At 40.3% G+C, this 24,246-nt stretch overlaps 1 protein-coding gene across 1 annotated transcript; it reads right to left on the minus strand.

The window, feature by feature from the left end:
* Positions 1-357: 357 nt before the first annotated feature.
* LOC148033938 (3beta,22alpha-dihydroxysteroid 3-dehydrogenase-like) lies at positions 358-9,469 on the minus strand. The gene is made up of 9 exons (XM_087681924.1): positions 9,072-9,469; positions 7,877-8,201; positions 3,394-3,543; positions 3,008-3,259; positions 2,815-2,901; positions 1,458-1,536; positions 1,177-1,283; positions 980-1,098; positions 358-872 (listed from the first exon to the last, which is right to left on the minus strand). The coding sequence occupies exons 1-9, from the start codon at positions 9,272-9,274 to the stop codon at positions 755-757; spliced, it is 1,440 nt and encodes a 479-aa protein (XP_087538050.1). The 5' UTR covers positions 9,275-9,469; the 3' UTR covers positions 358-754.
* Positions 9,470-24,246: the final 14,777 nt, after the last annotated feature.

A 24,246-nucleotide genomic window follows, 5' to 3' on the forward strand; every position in this document is an offset into this window, starting at 1 on the left:
TTTAAGTCCACTTAGCAATGATTTGCACTCAATAAAAAATTTTACTTTATTTAATTCCACCCAATAATCTACTCACCATTCTATCTGCTAAGCACAATGCGACTAGTGTCATACATAGTGCTTATATGTAATGACTCATAATATACGACAAATAGACAATTAAAGTCCACAAATAAATAAATGTATATAAATCATCTTATTTTAATAGTACTTTCCATAATATCTAAATTGCACGATCCTACAATGAAAGGTGATCCCTATCACATTTTTAGCCCCTATAAACCTTTAAAAAATCATCAGATTTGCATCTGTGCTCCCTACATGTATTTGCATAACACTCTATGAAAAAAAGCAATTTGGCCTATATTTGCATCCATGCTCCTTACATGTAGCTTCATAACACAGTATGAAATTCAACTTACAAAAAAGTACAAGAGCCTTCTTAATCAGGCCTTTCCTTGTGGTAGGTGTTCAAACCCCTGCCCTTTGCCAGATTTGCATCCATGCTCCCTACATGTATCTTCATAACAATGTATGATATTACGCAACTTGGCCTATATTTGCACAGTTACAGACAACTCCAGGCCTCAACATTCCAACAGATATGGCTACAACATTAATTGAGGATGTACAATGGCACATGCATCTTGAAACACTAGCCCCAGATCAACAACTTTGCTGGCAGACCCATTCCATTGATTTCCAACATGCTCTATGCTCACTGGTGTCAAGACACTCCCAAGGCAAGGCACCATTAGTGCAATATCAAGCACTCATCTTCATCGTTCATATTTTTCACAACAATAGGAAGGCCTTCTTGGAGAGTTAGCACAGGGAATCTGATGATTTCATCATCTTCAATTATCTGCCAGCTGCACAATCACAACCATGACATTTAGCTCTATCCCATGTCAGCAAAGACTAGTTTCCTGTACAGTAGTGCAATATGCTGAAGTGCCTGATGAACCACACTTGATACCTGTATTTTGTCACCAAAAAGTGAAGAAAAACAGCTAAAGTTGCTCTTGCTAGATCCACCCCTGGACAGAACCGGGGACCAGCTCCAAAAGGTGTGAAACTCCCAGTATCCTTCACATCCTGCAATTTTCAAAATATGAGATAGCTACAAGGGATTGGCATATCATACAAGAGGTAAGACTGCCGCAAAGCCCATACTTGCCATCGCCAAGGATCAAAGGTTTTGGAGTCTGTATAGACAGTTGAGTCCAGGTGTCTACCCATCAAGTATACCAAGATTTTCCACCCTTTCGGTATTGTGAATCCTGTTTTGAGGGAGGTTAGTATTGTATCAGAGGACATTGTGCATGCAATAAAATGGCAAGGATCAAAGCCCAAAACAGAAGCTTTGTTCAACTCTGTAGATATTTTACCCTTTTAAGGGTCTGGCCTCGTCTATAATTGTTTCAAATGCTCAAAAAAGCCACATAAAGCCCTACCTTTCACTTCAACATCTTCTGTGGCAACCCTGAAAACCCAAGGAACAACATTGGAGAGTCTCAAACTCTCATTTATTACCTGCACACAACCGAGTGACAAAATAAGTCAGCACAAATTATACTTCAGCTGTATTCAACTTGGTAAAATAAACTAGATTCTGATTATTTTTAAGACTTTTTGACTTTTTGGTTCTTGAGAAGAGAGGAGGGAGATTTGGGGGTAGGAGGTCGATGCCTTGGGGGTAGGAGGTCAATGCCATGGTGTAGCATCTCAATGATGCACAGGAACAAACTCGAGGGATGAGAACTATAACTCACTCCCAGCCTAATGCTAGATTTATCAAAGGCTTTCTCCAGATATATGGCTTCTTCAAGTAGTCTCTGACTTGAGTAGACATGCTTTAATATGAAAAATGCATGACCTAGAACATTATCAGATTGTGCACCTCCACATGGACAAGTTTGTAACCGTTCTAGCCTCAACGAGTTAAAGATTAATCAAATTACCTTCCTGCTCTGTTCTATTCTGCACATAGTAACCTTGCAGCTTGTCATTCGGGATCACTTTCCTTGATTATTTATGCAGGACCATGTTTGCAACAACTAACCAACCTTTTTGTGCACTATAAAAATACCCTTCCTGTTATATGTCACCATCATATGCAAAACTATAGGACGTGGGCAACATCACAGGCATGTGTATTCTTTTGCATCCCTCAGTCACTATCACCCAAGTAATGCTGCAACTTCCTCAAGATTCTCTTACATTTGTTGTGCATATCTTGTATTTTTCAAGTTATCAGATCCTCGAAAGCATTGCAAGGGTACAACTATCTATGGCTCACGTGTCAACTTAGCAGACAGATCCACATTAGCATAAAAACTCTATCCAATTTAGGCAGAAGCCTTTCCTTACTGTTTCAGAACACAAATATGCTCACTTACATTGGAAGGAGCACATGAAGGAAAGAAGGACTATTTATAACACAGCCACATCAAGTGAATGAATATTGAAATACTCCTGTTGCTGCTAATACTTTCTTGTGCTGATAGACATGTTTTCCAAACTTCAATGTAAGGTTCATGTGTGCAGTGCAATTGGTATGTTTTAAGCCACAGTTCTTGATATATCTGCGCTCTACACCAAATTTTGAGCCTCGCCTTCCACCTAAACAACTAACCCCCTAAATCCAGTCATCTGCACACTGTAGGCTTCCATCCTTTAACAAAGGAATGCCAAAGTAAAGATAAAGCTGCTCTTCGAACCTCACCAAGGCAACCTCAAAATAAAACTTTCCCACACAAAATTCTATGGCAAAGTGTAAAATCATGGGAATAGAGAAACATTGCCCCTTACATTCCTTGTAAACCTCATTGATTCATAATCCGCCCAGTTAAGTTGCTCAACCCTGCCCTTACCTTTTCTGATACCTAATTGCTCCTCCTGAAACAACAACGAAAATGACAATGTAATAAAAGAGGAAACAAGGTTGCCATATACCAACTTGTAAAATAACAACGAAAATGATAATATAGGCAGGAACCATTACCTTCAATTGAGCAAGAGCTTTAGGTGATTCAGAAAGAAATTTCATGACTAGTGTCATTGCTAATCCCAAGGTTTCTTCTCCATGGAAAAGTATCCCTACAATATTGTCCAAGATAACACCTGATTGTGCTCCAAATAAACCACTACCTTCTTCCTCTAGTAACACATTCAATAGATCTTCTGAGCTTGAATGGCCAGAGTCTCTGGCTTTCACAATTACTTCTTCTAGAAATTTGACCAACCGGTTTCGACCCTATACGCCCATCAGTAAGAACATTTCTCCACACAACAAGCACAGACAAAAACAATATGCAAGCATATGTATGATGAAATGTACATGTGCTCCACCATGAAAGTAATAGAAATTTTAGATTTATGAAAACATACCTGCATGTGTTTACTAAAACCAGAGCCAGGTACATTGAATGGAAATGCCAACATGCCCTTGACATCAATACAATATTTGTTCAGTTGCTGCACCACTGGACCCTCTGGGTCTTGGCTTATAAGACAATGCAGAATCAAGCATCGTACCATCTAAGAGCATAAATCACAAGCAATATCTCAGTGACCACTCTGAAATTGCAATTTTAAATAAGAGACTTGGGCTTTATATTATCACAAAAACTTGCTATGCATACACTGCATTCTTGCCCGACTCCATAAATTTTGTTAGGTTCTTTGTTTCATACATTAAAAGCCTCCTGCGAGGAAGAATGCACTTGCTTAGGTAGCAAGATGAGCACTAAAGGCATAGTCACAAGTGACGCAAAATGGGACGGGGATGGAGAGGAATTGCAGCCACTTGTGACCATATAATTGCATGGAATGGGATGTGGGACAGAGAGAAGCTACCGTCTCCACAATCCTCATGTCCAAAAATGACAGTCACTTGTGACTGAAAAAAGGAGCTTGCATTGACCATGAATGAAATGTATGTACAATACAGTGCCACTCTATAGGCCAACAAGGGACAGCAAGTCAAGAAGCACAAAAGCTGCATGTCCTCCTTGTGGTGAGGGAGTATGGCAGATGCATCCTTTCCAAGTTCTGCTGTAAACCAAACCGCACAAAAGAATCAAAGCCTCCTTGTAGAGAGTAAGTAGTTCTAAATCCTTTGGTTCATCAAGCCGAGTGACCAACTAAGATAAACTACTTGAGTAACCTCCTGCAAGTGCCCTCTTTGTAGTGGTACAAGAAAATCTCTTGTTCCAGAAATGAATCATGGATCATATATTTGGACCTGATTTGTCTGGGAGACAATAAGATCAGGTCCATGGCACTTTGACAATTAGCCCATGTGGGCACCCTTTGAGCTTTCGCCAACTTCACCATAACTAGAACTCCATACACCATATGTTTCACTTGAAAGAACCTACTCATAGTTCTATGATTGGCCATTGGATGCATCATCTACCAATTAATGCACATACTTACAAAATCAGCAACTCTAAGTCATACCCACTCAAAATGCAATAATTCATATTGATCTGCAGCTTTCAGGCATTTGAGAGCTGAAAAGGCTGGGTTCCCTCAGAGCTATCATGGATGGAGCTCTGATCTCAAACCCATGCCTGCACCAACCCATACCACAAGCACTAGAAAAGGAGGGGTCATCTCAAGAGCTTAAAGACACTCTACTACCAAGAGATTATAGGGGGAGGCATGATGTTCTACCACTCGATTGGTTGAAAAACATGAAGAGGTACATTGCCCATTTGTTCAAGGGATGTTGTCTCATGCTTATGCCCAGACCACCTTGAAAGTAAGCAGTCTACAAAACTTGTCTTCTCATTTGATTGAGATTTTGCAGAGTATTAGCAATCTCCTCATTAACTTGCCGCTTTGTCTCATCCATGTCCTCGACAACCTGACTTGCAACAATGCCTGATGTTGGTTTGTAATGCTGGTGTGAGAAGGGTGCTTATCAGCCAGCCATAAACAATCTAAAAAGAAGATTGTTCAGAAACTCTGCGACAGTGGAATCAATAAAATGTTCAAAAGATGGGCGAATGCTTATTTGAAATTTCCAAGACATTTAGCAAGTTAGTTCTTTTCTCCCTTGGATGCCCAAGAATGAACAATCTATCCACTAATATGGACTACAGAGCCCTCGATAAAATAAAAAATGGAGAACAAGCTCTCTTCTCCTAAAAAGTGATGACCTGTAGCCCATGCTTTCAGGAGCTGGCATCTTTAACAAGTTTGTAGGAAATGAAGCAATCTATTCACAAACACATGAGCAAGCACATTGACTATCGATAGACTACCATTTAAGTTTAGTGGACTAATTCCCAATTTTTGGTCTCCATTGGTCCCAAAAAGGCTTTATTTGTATAATTGGCATGTCTTGCACATAGTATGAAAAATATCCAAAATGCCCTATAAATAGGGCATGTGGGCATTCTTATTCTATCTTATTCTACTCCCATTCATTTATCCTTCTCAGTCAGTCTCCTTCATTGACTACTGTTCATCACTCCTCTCTAGTGCCTGGTGAATGCTGCCCCACTGAAGTGACTGGTACTGGCACCTGGAGGTTATTGGAGCCACCCACCTCAGTTGGAGCTGCCGCTCAGGTCAGCTGGCTGCCACCCAGCCTGCTGCTCAGCCTGGAGGATTGCTGTCCATCCACATTTTCACCACCAGCTACTGCCCATCTGCATTTTCTGCACCTACCAGCAGATGCCCACTCTGCGTTCATCACTCCTCTCTAGTGCCTGGTGAATGCTGCCCCACTGAAGTGACTGCTACTGGCACCTGGAGGTTTTTGGAGCCACCCACCTCAGTTGGAGCTGCCGCTCAGGTCAGCTGGCTGCCACCCAGCCTGCTGCTCAGCCTGGAGGATTGCTGTCCATCCACATTTTCACCACCAGCTACTGCCCATCTGCATTTTCTGCACCTACCAGCAGATGCCCACTCTGCATTTTGCTATCCTATCAGGCCACCCAGCATCCAAACAACTTCAGCCAACTGCCACATCATCATCAGCAGTTGTGGCCTGTTGCAGCAGGCTGAATTCTTCAGCACACTGCATTTTTACTCTCCTGAAGAGCTGCCCAGCAGCCACCTTTTTCAAAGAGATCTTCATCAACACTTCTTGCCATTTCTCCTCTAATTGGCTGCCCAGAAGTTGCCTTGATAACAGCCATCATTCCAGAGAGGTGTCAGCATCTTCATCATCATCAGTAGATCCTGAGGACTGTGTTTTGCTCCCTCTATTGCTGTCCATCATCATATGTGTCTTCTCTAACATCCCAGTACCCAGAGGACTGCATTTCACTCCCTCCATAGAGCATTCTTCCTCCATGAGTGTGCTGCCAAATCAACCAGGACAGGGCCAGGACAATGCAGTCATATCCCATCTTTGTTCAGTATCAACAACTTGAATCTACTCACCTTGATACTGGTCCCAATATCACAGTGTTTGCCATACACATGTTTTGCTCAATAGATATGAAGCTAGTGACTTCTCTCTGAAGGTCAAGTTTCAAGCACGTTCAACCATCGTCTTGTCTACTATCCTTATAGGTTTCCTCTCAGTTGTTCTTTCCTTTCTAAGATTACAAGTGTTTCCCTCGTCATCAAGAATCCTGCCATGGAAGTCTCTTTACTTGGGGATCTCATTGTCTTTATACTTGTTGTACACTTAAATGTTGTACATGGGTGGAGCATGTCTTATACTACTCTTAGGAAACCCTTTTGGGCTTGAGAGGGGTGTTGAAAAACCCAAGTCATTAAGTGCATCACATTTCCTTAATTGCCGTTTGGTTTCCACTTACAGCCCCAAAAAGGCTGGGCACCCCATATTCTGGGTGCTACCCTAGACAATCCAGTGCCTCTAAACAGGGCACATACATTCATCAACATACACACACTTTCATTCATCATCTGATCCTTCTTCACAATCATCTCTGTCAGATCCACTCATCTCCCTCCATCTCAACTATGCTTGGTGGATGTTTCTTGCAGGAGTGGCTCGAGTGCTGCCGATTGGAGCTGTCTGTTGCCACCCACTGTCATCAAGAGTTGTTGCCATCATCAACTGGTTTTCACCCAGCCTGCCACACTGTCAGAGGTTGCTGCCCACCTGCGTTTTCACCTTCAGTGCAGACTTCTTCAGCATTTGCTCTCCAGACTGACCGCCCTTCTCTCTAAGATCATCTGGACGTTGTCACCATCATTGGCAGCACCTGCATTTTATAGTGTTGCGGGCCGCCCTACTATTTGACAATCGTGCAAAAATACCATTGGCAAGAAGTGAATCTTCACCACTGTGGGCCACTTCAGCAAGCCATGTCATCTTCCACTTTGTAAATTTGGCCATCTTACATGGTATTGTATATCTGGTTATCGAGGATGTGTCAAGGCATTGGTGTCAAGCATCCAGCTAGCTTCTGCCTGTTTATCTATGTGGGTTAACTGGAAATTGGTTTCTGGTCTAAGGACACCAGATTTGAGAAGTGCCTTGTAAACTTGGCATCCTTTTCAGGTATATTCTATTGGATAGGCCATGTGGTTTATACATACTTATCTGATCTTTTGTAAGTTAAGTTAGTGCCATATAAGATTCACACAAGCTGTATTCATGCAATGCAACACCTAATTCTTAAAGATTACAAAAAGACCCATCCAATCCATGTAAGGACAACTTATCTAGTTTTGAAGCAAACAAAATGTCTTAAAACTGTGGTGTATGACCCACAGTAAGACAGTAGCATGACCCAGTATCTCAGACTTGTTAAAAAATTCCATCCACTGAAATCATTAATGTGCCATATTCATCATGCATGTCACAGCTTTATAAAGAACCTCAGACACATTTATAAAGCACATTAAAGAAAAAGGAAAGCACCCAATTTTTACTCACATATGTTGCTTCGTGGTGCACATGGACAATCTGATCTTGCCAGGTGGGCAATTGCTTCAACATAAGAGTCTGAATGAAGTTGAAAAGGTATTCCTTTGTTTCATCCAAGCTAAGGACTTTGACAGCAGCTGCATGGAGTCTTCTATGGAGCTCTCCATGAATCTCAACAATGGTCTGCCTGCCTAGAATGTCTCTGTAAGCATTGATGGGCTGGCAGCTCTGAAATAGCTTTCCTTCATTTTGTAAAATGTAATTGTTCACCTCCATATTCACTGAGATGATAAATGGCTGCCCAAATAAATGGGATTTAAACAGGTCTCCATACCTAACGCAAGAGAAGAGCTGCATCAACCACAGCTTCTGCAAAGGTGCTTTTTCAATTTGAAACATTTGTCGAATTTAGCAAAGTGTTTCAACATATATGCACACCCAACATCTATGATTACAATAAACATAACAATTATGCGTGTGGGCACATGCTGCCACCTTTAAGCTTGATGCTAAAGCATTTACAAATACAACATAATCCTTACCCACCCAAAGCACAAGAAGGAAGGACTCATTCCTTGCTCTTTAAAATGTTTACAAAAGACATAAGAAGGAAGCACTTATTTTCTGCTCCTTACTATATTTACATAACACATGCGTCCTTTGTACTATTAGTTGCTTGATCAAATATTTGAGCCAGAAAGCTGTTCTGTATACAATGAATGTAGAACACATAACGCATGGCCTGAAGAAGGTATTATGGATCAACTGATGCAGGAGGAAAAAGCTTATTTGTTCAACGTGCTCAATGAAGCAATGCAGGAGAAAAACTTGTGAACCTTCAAGTTGGATACTCGAGGTTGGATATATGGTGCAAGGGGTCTTTCTGAACCAATCCATTCTACTAAAGAGATTGAGGTAGTGAGGCATTACGTATACTCTTTAGATCAATCCAGAGAGAAGCCAATTCTACTTGGTAGATTGAAATACTAAGTCATATATATACTCTCTGAATCAATCAAGAGAGAGACCAATCTATTCAACTTAGTAGATTGAAGTAGTAAAGCATGTATATACTCTCTGAATCAATTCAGTCTACTTCGTAGAGTGTGGTTGGGGACATATCTGTGCATCTGCAGTGTTCTCTCTCTCTCTCTCTCTCTCTCTCTCTCTCTCTCGTGAGAAGACGGCGCAGTAGCACATGTACTTGGCGGAGTGTTTCTCGATGAAGGGGTGCGACATGAAGGTGGGCTTCGAGCTCAGGAATTCCAGCGTCTCACCCACGAGAGGCAGGCCCATGGAACCAGGAGGAAGGCCTGCGCGCTTGCTGTTGCGGGAATGAGCCAGTACAATCCATGCCACCAGCACGCCGATAGCACCAAGCGCGAGAGCACCCAAAAGACTGTACATTCTTTCTCTTCTTTCCTGCAGCGACGGCTAAGAGGGCCACTAATAGTCTGAGAGAGAGAGAGAGAGAGAGAATGCAGAGGGTGTGGTTTTGTTGTCGCCGTTTAAGGGGAGGAGAGAGAGAGAGAGTGTGTGTGTGTCTGATGAGAGAGAGAGAGAGAGAGATTCATTGTAAATTTGTAGCCTTGCTTGTTGTCGCCGTTTAAGGAAAGTTTGGAGAGCTCCATTCAATGCAGACGCCTATAGGTTGGCAGCAGTGAACACCCCCCTCAGGCTTCTTTTGTAAGACCCCATTCTCATGCTCTGTCCATACAAACGTAGTCATTTTCAGAGCGATTCATAATCTCCTAACCAAGTTGAGTGTTCAATTGAAAGCAAGTGAACCTCCTAAGAATATAGTCACTCTCTAGGCCGTTTAAGGGGGACACAAAGAGAGAGAGAAAGAAAGAAAGAAAGAAAGAAAGTTATATTAACGTCTTCTAAAGACCAAAACTGGCCTATGAGACAAACTGTGATACAACTGATGAGGTCCAGCTATCCACAGAGAGAGAGAGAGAGAGTGCGTGTGTGTGTATGATGAGAATGCTTCAATGTAGCCTTGCTTGTTGTTGTCGTTTAAGGAAAGTTTGGACGGCTCCATTCAATGCAGGTGCCTATACATTGGTGGGAATGAGCAAGCCCCTCACGTTTCTTATGCAAGACCCCATTCCCAGGCTCTATCCATACAAACATCATCATTTTTAGAGTGATTCATAATCTTGTAACCAAGTTGAGTGTCCAATTGAAGGCCTCTCCTTCATATCATCACTCTCAAGGACTAGTGGAAGAACAAAAGAGGCACATGGGCTGAGGTTGGTTACACACCAAGTAATGGACGGGGGCAACCCCACCCTCCCCCCCCCCCCCCCCCCAAGAGTGTGGACATGCACTTTTGAAACTGGGCATAGACATGGCCATCATACCTTTACACATCAAATAGACACTGTTTGTAAAAAATTAAAAAAGAATAAACTTATAAATTTTTTGATTGGTTGCAAATGCAAAAAGTGCACCCCTATCCACCACTTTACAAAGTGGACAGGGGAGACTCCCTGTCTAAAAGTGGGCAGGGAGTTTACCTGTTTAGCAAGTAAACAACACGTCACGTCCTCTCCAGAGTGTAAAGGATTGCGGACACCCAACCCTTAAATAAGTATTTTGATTGGTTAAAGCTTACAAAGTGGGTGTCCCTTATTTGGTGTGTAACCAGCCTAATATTTGACTAGATATGGCACTCCTCTACCTAACAGAGGCGACCTTGGGTTACATGCACATTGTAGACTCGAAGCTTGCCAGAACTTGAAAATGAGTAATGTGAGATAGATGCACGTGAAAATAAATTTCTATTAGGTAGGTGATTGGGCCAAAAAGATGACATGGCAAGTCATTAGTGGATGTTGAAGCTTCCCTATCGGCTATCTAACTAAATCCATCAATGTGTTCCATCAAGGATAGATTCAAATCTCTGTCAACCTTTTGATTTGAAAGCTACAGGAGTGTCCTTCTAGGGTCAACAACAAGAGGGAGTCTGAAGCTACTGAAACCTGCTCATGTGCCCAACATGTCATCACTAGACCTTCAATGAAATATAGAAAAGTGAGATAGGATGACTGGAGAACAATGTAGGTAATACAATGTAACGTGCCTGCCTATCAGCTATCCAAGCATGTTTTAGTGGTCCATCGAGAAATGATTCTAGGCGTCGCTGCCCGACACTCCCACAGAATGTTTCAGGGTTTGTCGCCTAGGGTTTCTCGAGTCCACCTCACAACGGAACGTCCACGGCCCAACCCACTAGGATCGACCTAAAATTTGGGTTCCTAGTAGACGAAGTCTCCTAACAGCATCCTAGCATCAGGTCTTGGACATCCTATTTTACGCAGAGATACCCAATTCGAAGCAAATCCATACCGCACTTGGTTCAAAGAGAATGGGAAACGAGAAGGATGCGCGCTCAACCTCTCTGCCCGTAGGGCATAGTCCCATTCTGATCCCCTTAAACAGCATGAATCGGGTTCTAACTTAACAATACCTAAAGTCATCGTCAGTAAAACCTTGTGAGAAGCCTCCCATTTCTCTTGGACCACCCAGTCGTAGGACGGACCCGTAGGGGATTCCGCCTTGTGAGAAGCCTCCCAGGTCTCTTGGACCACCCAGTCGTAGGACGGACCCGTAGGGGATTCCGCCCACCCGCTTCCCTTGATAGCTTTAGTTTTCTAAAATTTAGATCCTACCACATTTATGTGCGACATTTACAATCAGCTTCATTAATTAAGCCTTTTAGGAAACATGGTTCGTTCGCGCAATTTACAGCACAGACACAAAAACAAAACAAGCAGTCCTTTTGATATATAAGTTTCTTAACTTATCTTCAAGTTAATCTTTGTCTCCTGCCCATACAGGAGAATTTATGTATCTCTTCTGTCCAACAAAAGTACCTGGTCTAAATCACATGGCACCAACATTTCCATCCTTTATCTAGAATAGGATCTTCTAACGTCCAAGACGTTGGGCTAACGGGGATCTCCAACTCCATTCTGGATAGGCAAGGGGTGTCCAGAGCTCCACCTGACCCACGAGCAGTCTAGAAGTGAGATGCCATTTTTGTGGTTGGCCTTTTCACCACTCGACCATCGGCCTGTGAATCGACCAGTGCCCTCTCGGGGTAATCCGAGGTGTGATCTTGGAGATGATCCACCCATTCAAATATCCTTCATTAATTAACCAATTAAGAATCAAGCATAATCAAGGCAGTCAACCCTAATATCATCTTCTAAGAAAACATTCCTTTATTCCCGCAGCAACTTGTCATTATAGACCCTTGCCATGCATTTGCCATCAACACAAGCCTTGGAATATTTATCCAAATCACAATGCAACAATCAATTGATTGAAAAAAAACATTTAGGGTGTTGTTCAATCAATCCAACAAACTAATTGTATTTTTTCCAAACAATACAATAATAGATGCGGTAACAATTCCATCGCATATTTGCTCTCCCCCTTGGGGTCAAAGAGCGATTCAACGAATAAGACATACACAACTAGTGCAATTAACTTCCCTTGATACATGCACTTTGCCAGCTTGATCTTTTGAATATGTGAGATGAAATTTATCTCTTTCAATATTTTTTTCTTTTTATAAAATCTCCAAAACTAACTAAAACATCACTTGTCTTTTCTTTTAAATGGCTTTCAGTTCTATCTTTTTAGGATAATATCTAAAATATAATTTCTTTTTTTAAACCCAAAAATGTAATATTTTTGGGCCATCCAAACTATACACATTAATACTAGCGATTAATATGGCTCATAAGTCTCATTCACATTATAACTTCCGTGAAGGGTGGCTATGGTCCTTGTCAATCCGAGAAAATTGTCGGATTACGACTCTCGATTTATTTTAAAATATATTTTAATTAAGTAAAAATTATTATTTATTAATTTTAATTAGTTGTTACCTTAGTTAGTCTTTAGTTAATAATCTTACTAACTTATTAATTGACTAACTAACTTTCAAACTAATCAACTAACTTTTATTGTGTGGAAATATTACATACAATGTGAGATAGGGTAATGGGGTCTAGACCTCTAGTTTAATGTTTGTTTTTTAAATGCATAAATTAATTTACAATGTACGTATCATTGTTGATGTTGCAGGTCATCCCAAAACATAGTTGTGATGGTGCCCACATCATAGTCATATGCCGGCATTCCAATTCATAATTGTGATGTGGTGCCCAAATCATAGTCATACTTTGGCCTTCTTCAACAATTTGTGCCCCACCTTGAAGATATGCCCATTCTTCCTAATTTTCCTAAGTAGACCCAATACATCTCTAACCATACAAGCAAAGAGAGACTCAGTATTGACCCTAACGCTCTTGTCCATGGCTACTTTATTTCCGTTATGCCATATGGCCCTTATGACAATAGCCCTAATGACATTTGATAACTTCAAATTTTATTCATCAATGTTGCCTCTATCCCTCAACAAGACACTTTTCATTTTAATTGTAGCATTGAGTTAGCCATGTGGACTCATGCCCTTGTCTTTCTCCACACTGCTTGAGCTACAAAATAATGTCATAGAGCATGGGGGATTGTCTCCTTAGCCTTGAGGCACATTCGACACCATGGTGACACCTCGAGAAACTTGCCACTTTGGTCCTTGGTGGTGTTGAGTTTTTTTAAGCACACCTTCCATAGTAGGGTACTAAGCTTGTTAGAGGAGGTGCTCCTCGAGACTTTCTTGATATAGCAACATTAGGACTTCGGATGGTCCCTAGGAAGTAGAGATTTCCATGTTGCTTGAAATGCCAATAAGTTATCATCTTCCTCTAGCTCAAAGTCCCTCTTTTTTTGGCAGGGCAATTAGCAATTTACCCTTGCAAGCTAGCAAGATCCTTGTTATAGGTTTCCTCATCATTGACATCGATGTTCTAGCTCAACCGTCCTTCCTATTAGCTAGAATTTGATTAAGTAGAGTGTTTTCATCCCGATTAAAGATGAATCTCCTACAATTCATTGATCTCCATGAATTTGGAAGCCTCTTTTCACCAAATATCTAGATTTTGACTACCTTCAAATGCCCTTCCTATTTATTAATATAAGCAATGCTTCAAATGGTCTTTTGCTTGGACCTTATTGTATTTATACGCAAATGATGAGAGCAACATATGTTGATTAAGGGAGGCATCTCCACTTCTTACCTTCTCTTCAAGCCTCTCCAAAGGCTTCATATTTGTCTTCTAGGTTTTCAATAGCAAGTTGGTTGCTACTAACTCGTGGATTTTAAAATCCATGTTTACTACCAAAACATCCTCCCATTGTAGACCACTCCACCTTTCTTTTGTAGGCATGGCCAACTGCATCCAATGAGTGATAATGTGGACCCAAGGAAGGTCTAATTTTAGTGTGAAAACAAGTTCAAAAGCTAGTTTGGATGCCTTATTAGAGAACGCTTCCTCCCCTAGCCTTCCATTTACTTTGAAGTCACAAAGTAGGCTCTAGGCTATTGCACCCCAATGGGTTAAATTTGTGCAACTCCACACAAAACCCCTTGCCAACTTCTTTAAGGATCCCTATCATGCTTTAGAGAAAGAGGTTGCCATACCCACAAAGCTAGGTGCAAGATTGATAATAGCATTGAGACTAATAATCCTTCCACACAAACCAACTAGGTGGTGTCAAAGAGCAACTGTCTCAGCCTCCACCTTGGTCTTCATCCATTCAAAACTTTTTTCTCTATGAGGGCCATCCAAATTGAGGACCCCAAGTACGAAAACACTTGCCCAAGACCTATGATCTTGAAGCCATACTCTTTCATCCACTCCTTGAACTTCCAAGGAAGAGAGAGTGAGCATCTCGATCTTCCCTACACTTATTTTTGAGCCTAGTACATGATAGAAGAGATTATGGTAAAAAGAGCATCCACATTTTGTTTATTTTCCTTAACAACATTAGAGTTATCATCAATAAATAGTTGAGTATAGAATTGAGAACCATTGGGAAGACCTTTAAGAATACCTCATTGGATCATGTGGTCTATCTTACCAAGAGGGGGTAAAAAATTATTGCAAACAATAGAGGTACAATGAGACACCTCTATCACATTGATATTTTAAGATAGAATTCATGTGAATGAATTTCGTTGACACTAACTATATCAAAGGCATCTCCAAAGAGGCCTCCAATCATTTTGCAAAAGTGTATGCCAAATCCTATCCAATTTACTGTAGCCATGACAATATCCCACCTAATTCTATCATATGCCTTGACCATATCCATATTGATCAAGACAAACTTTCCCCCCTTCTCCAAAGCAAGGTCAACCAATAAGACCAAGTTGAGTATAACATCATGTATATGTCTATTGTAGAGGAAGCCATATTGGTTTCAATGTAGAATCCTAGGCAACGAGAACTTGGTTTGAAGAGCAAGAGCCTTAGCAATAAGTTTGCAACTTGTGTTAAGCATAGTCAAGGGGCACCACTGTGTGTTGGCAAACTGGTCCACCAACTTGGGAAGCAAATTGATCATCCCATGGTTTATAGATGTGGAGGGATAGCCTACTCTTATAAAGTGATTTGCATAATCACAAAAACCTTTCTTGCATACATCCCATATGTGTTAGAAGAATTCCGTGTCTACCACTTTCATTTTCTTTACAACAAATTCCAACTCCTCTATAGTGAAAGGTCTAGCAATAAGACTTGTTGTCTTAGCTGTCACCTTCCCTGCACATGGAGTGAGCTTTTGGGCAACTACTTCAACATAGCCCTCAAAATCCAAGGGTTGGGAGCTAACAATGGTCGAGAGGTGGGTAGTGAATGCTTATGAGATAGAAAAACCATCCTGATGTAGGGTCCCACTTGCATGCTAAATGGCAACAATTGTTTCTTTCTTCTTTTTTAACCTAAAGTGCCTAAATAAAGCTAGCATGGTTGGTCTCTCCATTAGTTTCAAAAAATTTCCTTAATTGTATTTTAAGACTTTTAATTGAGTGCCTTTCTTGAGCTTTCATGTAATCTTCAATGTCTTGTAAGAGACAAACCAAAAAGGGATCATTAGGGTGAAATGTTATAGTAGTGGGTAGAGAAGTGCAACAATGATGGGCATCAACCATGTGATGCCTCCTAGCTTGAACCCTATTTCTTCCATAATTCTTGAAATAAGAGGTAGCTAATTTATTGCATTCTACATTTCTTTCATAGGAATATGTATGTCTCTTACTAGTCTCTTGCCATACCACTTAGTTAAATAGTCCATCTCTTGAAGGAAAAAGGTATTCCATTTGAAGGGTGGTGGGCCAACATTATTTTTTTGGCTTGAGATGATACAATAAGTCACTTCTAGGGAATGTGATCTGACTCACATACTTTAGCAATCAGTCTAATTATGGGTTTGGGGGGGGGGGGGGGGGGGGGGATAGCCACCAAAAATCTTAATTGGCATCAACACAATCCCAACATGTAGCTCTCCAAGTTTCATTCTTCTAATGATTATGTCAAGTGAAGGTGCATTGGTCCACGGGTGAGGAGATATGCAATAGATCTACCAATCTTTAAGTGGTATACTACATTGCCTCATGCACTCCTTTCTTACTCCAGTATTGTATATGAAGCATGTGACCCATCAACATGACTTCTTATCATGTTAAAATCACCAAAGACAATGGTCAGACGACCTATAGAAACTAATCCTTCCAGAGTTTTGCATTTCAAGGCCTTGAAGAGTTAGAAGCATAAGTGGAAACAAGGTCAACATTCTCTTGACCAACACTAATGGGTACAAATCGAATATATTCCTTCTTCATTTTTTATCCCTAAACTTAGGCTTCCACTTTCCTTGATAAGTATCAAAAGTGCCACCTATGCCCCACCTACATGCATCAACAAAGAATAAGTAGCATCAGAAAATGTCCCTTGGCCACTCGCCATTGTCCAACTTGATCTCTTTGTAAGGCTATGGCATCAAGTTTCCTCTATCTGAGAAGGGACATGCATGTAGCCCATCCACTTGATTCCAAGTGATAAAAGTGAATTTAAGGGTTCAATTCATAGAAGAGATTAGTACCATCTTCAAAATCTTCATCACCATCCAAGGTAGCATAACTATATTTGTTGATCCATCTGTTTGAAAGACAACTTCTTCTTCCCTTTTGTATCCCAAATGATGGACTTAGAGTTAGGCACTATATTCTCTTTCCCTTAGCCACCACTAGAAACTTGTCTACATTGAGTTCTCCCTTTACCTTTGTCAGCAAATTTATTCTCACCTTCTTGTTGTTTTGGTGGTGCCGACTTCTTTGGTTTGTTGGGATTTGGAGGAGGCTCTGCCTTCTCCACCTCTTGCTTCCTAAATGGGCCCTTTGATGATTTGTCCTTAATCGCATGCACTTGTGTTTGCTTAGGCTTCTCCATTTTTATGGTGTTCTAAGGATACTCTTTCGTGAATTGCTACTAAATAAACCATTACCAAGGATAAGGTATATCCAGACCCAATTCAATAGATTATCTATATTTGAAAAGGTCAAGGAATGGGTAAAGGTGATTGAAGAAGAGTTCAATATAGGGTAGGCCGACAAGATCTTGAACCTTCCAAGCCTGTCCTAGGTAACTCTACAAGAGAAGCCATGATAACCTGACGAAATCACAACCAAACCCCCCAAGGAACAACAACTCATAGAATAAGAGTTTGCTCTTGTTCCCAATGCAAGTAGACCGCAACATATCTACAAGACCATTAAATCTACCATTATTGTTGTTGTTGCATCCACGAAAGTTACCATTCCACTCAAAAATATATTGAAAGGTAGCATGTTGAACTGACAGAACGAACCCTATCAGATCTCGCCATATTCCATAACCTAGCTTTAGTGCAGCTCTGATCCTAAGTGCTTTAGGGGTTACTACATTTTTGGGAAGGAGTTGAACGACATGCTATTCTTCTCATGGACCCTTGAAGATACCATTCGGGAGTGAGCGTGAGCATAGTTATTCAAGATGTACTCCAGACCTAGAGAAATCTACTAATTGAACTAGTGCATTTTAATCACACCATTACTAATGGTTTTAAAGTCAAACTAATGGGAGTTTTAATAGATTGGCTGGTCAAGATTGTTGGCATACAATTCAAGGCTAACTTTGTTGTCATGGAAAGGACTAGACTATGACATGTTGTTCGATCAACCATGCATGTGCAACATATGTCTCATCATCCAAGACTGGGGCAACAATCTAGTCTTTCTTGAAAATAGAAAGGAGGTGGTCCACATCAAGACGGAGTCTTGGAAAACCTCATTGGTTGACTTGCACAACATCACAACACTCTTATGTGGGGATTCTAATAACTCTCCAACTTGTCGACCATTGGCCATATATATTCCCTCTTGAGGATGAGTAGAATTGGATGCACATTCTTGCCACCTTGGAACTGCCATTTGTAAAAGAGCTAGAATATCAATTGGTCTATAAACATTTGAGTTAGAAAGATACACAAGATACTTCAATCCTCATGATAAAACCTCATGTAGAATCAATCTCAATGCCACTCTTTATGATATAAAACTTGACCTTGATAGTGATCTCAATCCCATGGGGGTCGAATAGCTCCAAACTTAGGGATGCCCTTACGATGTTTGTAGAATGCAAGCATGCTTCTTAGCATGAAAAACATCACGAGTAGAAGAAGAAACATATAAAACATGACCCAATGCTTTAGCCAATGTTGGAACTTCACCATCCATCCAGTCAAGTAAACCTACAAATGAAACCCAAACAAGGCACTCATGTGCCAAGGTGTCCATGGTAAGACATAAATGTAGTTGCCCTTGCAGGCCACTACAAAACCTAGAATCCACTCTTCCTCCTACACTTAAACCCCACCAAAGCAAAGTGAAACCCTTTGCTACAAAGGTATATTGCGAAAGTGTCACCTTGGCTAAATAGGTTGAGAGAAACCATCATCAAAACTCATCCTCTGATGGGGCAAATAGGCCAATGGGAGATCCCCCAACACACACACACATGCGCGCACGCGCGCGCATGCACGCACGCGCCCACCCGCACGCGCGTGCGCACGCACGCACGCCCACACACAAGCACGCACGCACGCACGCACGCACGTGCGCGCGCGCACACACACACACACACACACACACACACACACACACACACACACACACACACACACACACACACACACACACACACACACACACACACACACACACACACACACACACACACACACACACACACACACACACACACACACACACACACACACACATGCACACCCATGCACACGCGCACCCACACACACACATGCACGCATGCACATGCCTCATTTTATGGTTAAGCTAAATGACTGCCTCATTTAGAGGCAGGTGATGGATATGTGCTACTCTTTGGCAAGACCAAGATAACAATTTACTTGTGTGGCTAATGGGAGTTGTTTCATGAATAATTGCAATGCCTTCAACTCTTGCCATATTAAGGTAAATTCTAGTAAAATTGAGTAGCCCCTCCCCTCTAAAAAAAAAAGTGATGGTCTAGCTCAAGTGCACACTAGCATGTGGACAAGTAAGCTAAAGTCCACAATCCCTCCACTTACACATGGAGGGACTCTAGATATCACAATTACAATACAAGGAACCACCACAAGTTCAACTTTGATGTGAAATAAATGGCACTAGGTCACCAAACTCTCATGCTCTCCATGGCTATTACATGTGGTTCATGCAACTTTACATAATTGTAAATATTGTGAGGCTAGACTCTCTCTCTCTCTCTCTCTCTCTCTCACCATTTTATTGTGAATGAAGGGAAGTAGTTATTTGGTAGCTTCCCTATGCTCACAAAAGAAAAAAAGGACATGGTACACTTCATGCATAATGATGTTAAAACTCCACAAATCTCAAGAGGCCCAAAGCTATACTTTTAAAGGCCTAATTGATTCTCATAAAAGTTAATGTGTAAATAATAAAAGATCACACCTTCCAAAGGATTCATGATGTATCCTTGTGTAAAAAGTGTACAGAGGTAAACATAATCAAAATCATTTTAAGCTAAATATCGAAACTAAAACACCCCAAGAAAAGTAGATACCTAAGTAAAGCCCAATAAAACCAACATAATAGAATTGTAATCTTGGAATGAAAGTCTAGAAAAGCTTTCCTTTTTGTGCATGAGCTCAATCATTTGGCATGGGTGTATCAATGATCATATGCATTGAAGATGCTATCCCAAGTCATACAAAAGGATGGCACCATCAATTGAGGAAGCATTGGTCTTTTTAATATCTCTTTTGCCTAAAAGACATACAAAACATGCATTGATAATAGTTAGGGGCAAGTAACTTTCAATGCTAAGAAACCAATCCAAATCAAAATTGTAAGGAAGTTCACCTAATTCTAAAGTTGTGATCTTGTGCACCACTCTTTATGATGGCATTGAGGCATAGTTGACATGCACAAACCAAGGATGACAAAGTGAAAAGTTGACATTGGTTTCAACACTTGGGAATCCTCAAAGAATGTAATTTGTGAATGACAAATGCATTAGTGGGGCTTTAATTTAAAATCATTGGATGTATATCTCATGCTATATCTACATATAAGAAATAGCCAAAAATCCAAGCATGGAATCGTAATGAGTTGCTAAGACAAAGGAATCCTCAAAGAATGTAATTTGTGAATGACAAATGCATTAGTGGGGCTTTAATTTAAAATCATTGGATGTATATCTCATGCTATATCTACATATAAGAAATAGCCAAAAATCCAAGCATGGAATCGTAATGAGTTGCTAAGACAAATTAATAACTAAACACAATAATAAATACATGAAAAGCAAAGAAGAATCCATAAATTGATACTTGTCAAATACTCATGTATGTGACTGAAATGTCAATGTGTGCATAGGATTATATGAATTCATATAAATATCGATTTGCATAAGCACTCAATTTATATTGAGCAAATAAGCTAGAATATGAATGACTACTTGTGCATGGGAATATGAGATCCCTATAAGCATGGATGAGTGCATATAATGTGGATGCTAGAATATGAATGAGTTCTTGTGCATGGGAATATGAGATCATTGTAAGCATGGATGAGTGCATATAATGTGAATGTTAGAAGCACACACTCTCCATGAAGCAAATTGTAAAAAGCTGTTTAAAAATTATATCCATTAGGAAAGACCTAGACATGATATACACATTACAATCATCTTCCAAACAATCCACTATATCCCTTAAGATACTCTTATTTATTATATACTTTTTACATGAAAGTATACCCATATTTTAAAGAGTTATATGGAGAGTGCACCAAAGATAGAGTAGTAATACTTTCAAAATATTCATTACATGCTAGCAATTTATGTATGTGGTTACATGTAAGAATATAGTAGAGCAAGGGAGAATGCAAGACATCCATACTAGAAAACTCAAATGAGAAGATGACACCATGAATGGTACCAATAGGGTAAGTATCACCCAAATTTGAAGGTCATAATGTCTTTCTCTTTTTGCATATTTCATTTTTCTTAGAGATGTAGCAAAAACTACATATAGAATCTTTATCATGACACATGAGATAGAATATTTTTGACATTCCATCACCATGTCAGCGTGCTCTATGACACTAGGATCTTGCAATTGTACATATCCACTATAGAAGCAATCAACAAATGAATTAGAGACACAATGGCAACAAGTATGTATCTTTAGAGATGTATGGGAAGAAGCACATGGTAGGATTTGCCTAAGCTAGGTATCTTAATAATATAAAGGGGATGAGTTTACATAAGGTACATAACATGGTTAGTGAAGGTGTATAATGGTTATTTGATCACCTCATACCTTAATCAAAGCATTATTAATTGTTTAGCAATCTTAGGCAAATACCTCCACCTCCCAACCACGATTTGAATACATCAAGTTGCCAACGTAGTAAACATCCTCCCTTCCCCAACAAAACCTTTGGAAAGTACAATGTTAATGAAATAGTAAGCAAATACCATGAGATAAAACTTATTTTAACACTTAAATTCACATACATAAAAGGCACACTTACAAAGTAATTTCTACAGATGTGCATGTACAAAGGCCCACAAACTTTCACACACATGTATGCACACACAACACAGAAAGAACTCCACGAGGTGTATATCACCTAAATACTACTATACATATCCTCCTACTATACACACACATGTATGCACACACAACACATAAAAAGAACTCCACGAGGTGTATCTCCCCTGAATACTACTATACATATCCTCCTTCCTAACATGCTATTGATAGCCATATTGGCTAACCTCTCAATAAATCGCCATATTGACTATTTACATTCTCTCTCATTATCTTCCTTGGTCGGTCAACGCACTCTAATTATGGCTACCAACTACTATAGTTGAACATATTGTATCCCTCCATTTTGCATTGTTCCTACAAGTGATGGAATCTTTCTACCACTTTGGCCATTAGTGAATCCAAATAGCTTGGCTGCCATTATAGTTACTAGGAATGAGTAATATCCACTAGCGTGTGAATTAAACTATAAATTACATTTGTGGAATACATTGCCCAAGTAGGTGTCTTGGATAGCATGCAAGGACATGCCCCATACTCTCAAATAGCATGCACTTGCTTGCCTTATGCTTCATCTCTTGATACCTTCACAAAGCTCATTAGTATTAAGACTCTTGCTCTTTCCTTCATGAGGCCTAGATGTCTTGTTGCTCTTCCTCTTCACGAGTCCTAGCTTACAAACAAATATGCGTTGATAGCCATGATAATGACAACTAACACATTCATGTTTGGTAGCATGAATATCCAATAAAGTCATGATGGAGCATGGAATGTAAGTTATTGCAAATGGGAAAGTGCAAATTGTGACAAGGATGCAAGTCAAGCAATACGAAAACATGCCAAAGTTAATTTCAGAAAAGATTATATTGTTTGTTTGTATTGTAATGTTTTAGGCATTGTTATTTAGGTGAGCACTAATAACTTTGGGTTGCACTATTATTGTTATATTATTGGGGGCCAATCTCACTTCTATGTAGATTGTAGAAAGTCTCGGAATTAGTTAGGAAGACTCATAGCAAGTGAGCTTGTGGGATTTTAGCTTCTATTCACTCACAAGAAGAATGGCCCTATTAACATATTGTGAATGCATGCATTAAGAGGGATGAGTCAAGAGGCCAAAAAGTGAGAGACATACCCAACTTATGGAGGGAACCCTGAATCTTAGATCCATGTATAAAGGCTAAAAAGTGATAGAAGTGATCATCCTTGCGTATGTAAACTTGAGAGCTCTCTTCTTGTTGTTGTCATCATATCTTTTTATGCATCATGTTGAGAGAGAGTGTAAGAGTGGAGTGAGTGAGGAACTTAGAGGGTGAAGCTTCTCTCTTCTCTCTATTGGGGTAAAAGGCCCTTGGGCTTGCCCGTGTATAGTGACCGCCCATATTCTTTCTTCATATATATATATGAAAGTGCAATAAGGCTTTCATAACATTGTTGACATCACCTACATTGTATGTGCTCTTCTCTCCCGCGTCTCCTGCATCCCTTTCAACTGGTATCAGAGCCACTCTTTCGCGAGCTCTTCCCGACATCTAGATGAGGTATGAGAGCTTGCTTCTCACTCAATTCTCAGCCATTCTTTGACATGAATAGTAGGGTTTCATGAAGAGGCAGCCATAGCTTCCATCATTGAAGCTTGTTCTATTCACCTCTTGCTTGGACTTGTCCTAGGCTTGTGTATGCCTATTGTAGGCATTCATTGGGCTCTTGCTTATCCCCTATCCACCTTGATTTGGCCCCTCAAGTATAGCAGCATGCTCACGTTTTATTTGCACCTGTTTGCAAAAACGGCTCAAAAATCACCCTTTTTGTCATATCTCGGGCATTTGGAACCCGATTCAGCCAAGCTTAGAGTCTAAGTTGGGGTTTTGACACGCTTCGGACATGATGCTAATGTTGGATTTGACAAATTCTAATGAAAATATATTTTTCAACAGATTTCAGGTCTGAGACAACATGTATTTGTATGCCTATGGCTTATGTGATGCTTCTACTGATGTCTATTGATACCGGATCACTTGTGGATGTTATGCCTCTTATGTGAGATACATTTGGAGCTGATTTAGCTCAGCCATTGAATGTTTTGAATAGTCCCAATCTTTCCAAAATAGGGCAGCCACCTATTACTTCAATTTTATGCTTATAGATCTTGGCATTTTATGCCTAATTATGCCCGGTTGGTGCCTATACATATGGGAATGTATGCCTATGGTTTGCCTATGGATTTGAGCTTGGATTGAGCACTGATTTACTCAGTTTACAGAGGTTATATGCTGCTGGAAACTTCAGGGCTGAAGCTATTTAATGATTTGCTAGGTTATGCCTAT

The sequence above is a fragment of the Lygodium microphyllum genome, chromosome 7, assembly GCF_053477565.2.
Source record: "Lygodium microphyllum isolate KBCC chromosome 7, Lygodium_microphyllum_v1.1.10, whole genome shotgun sequence".
Classification (NCBI taxonomy): domain Eukaryota; kingdom Viridiplantae; phylum Streptophyta; class Polypodiopsida; order Schizaeales; family Lygodiaceae; genus Lygodium; species Lygodium microphyllum.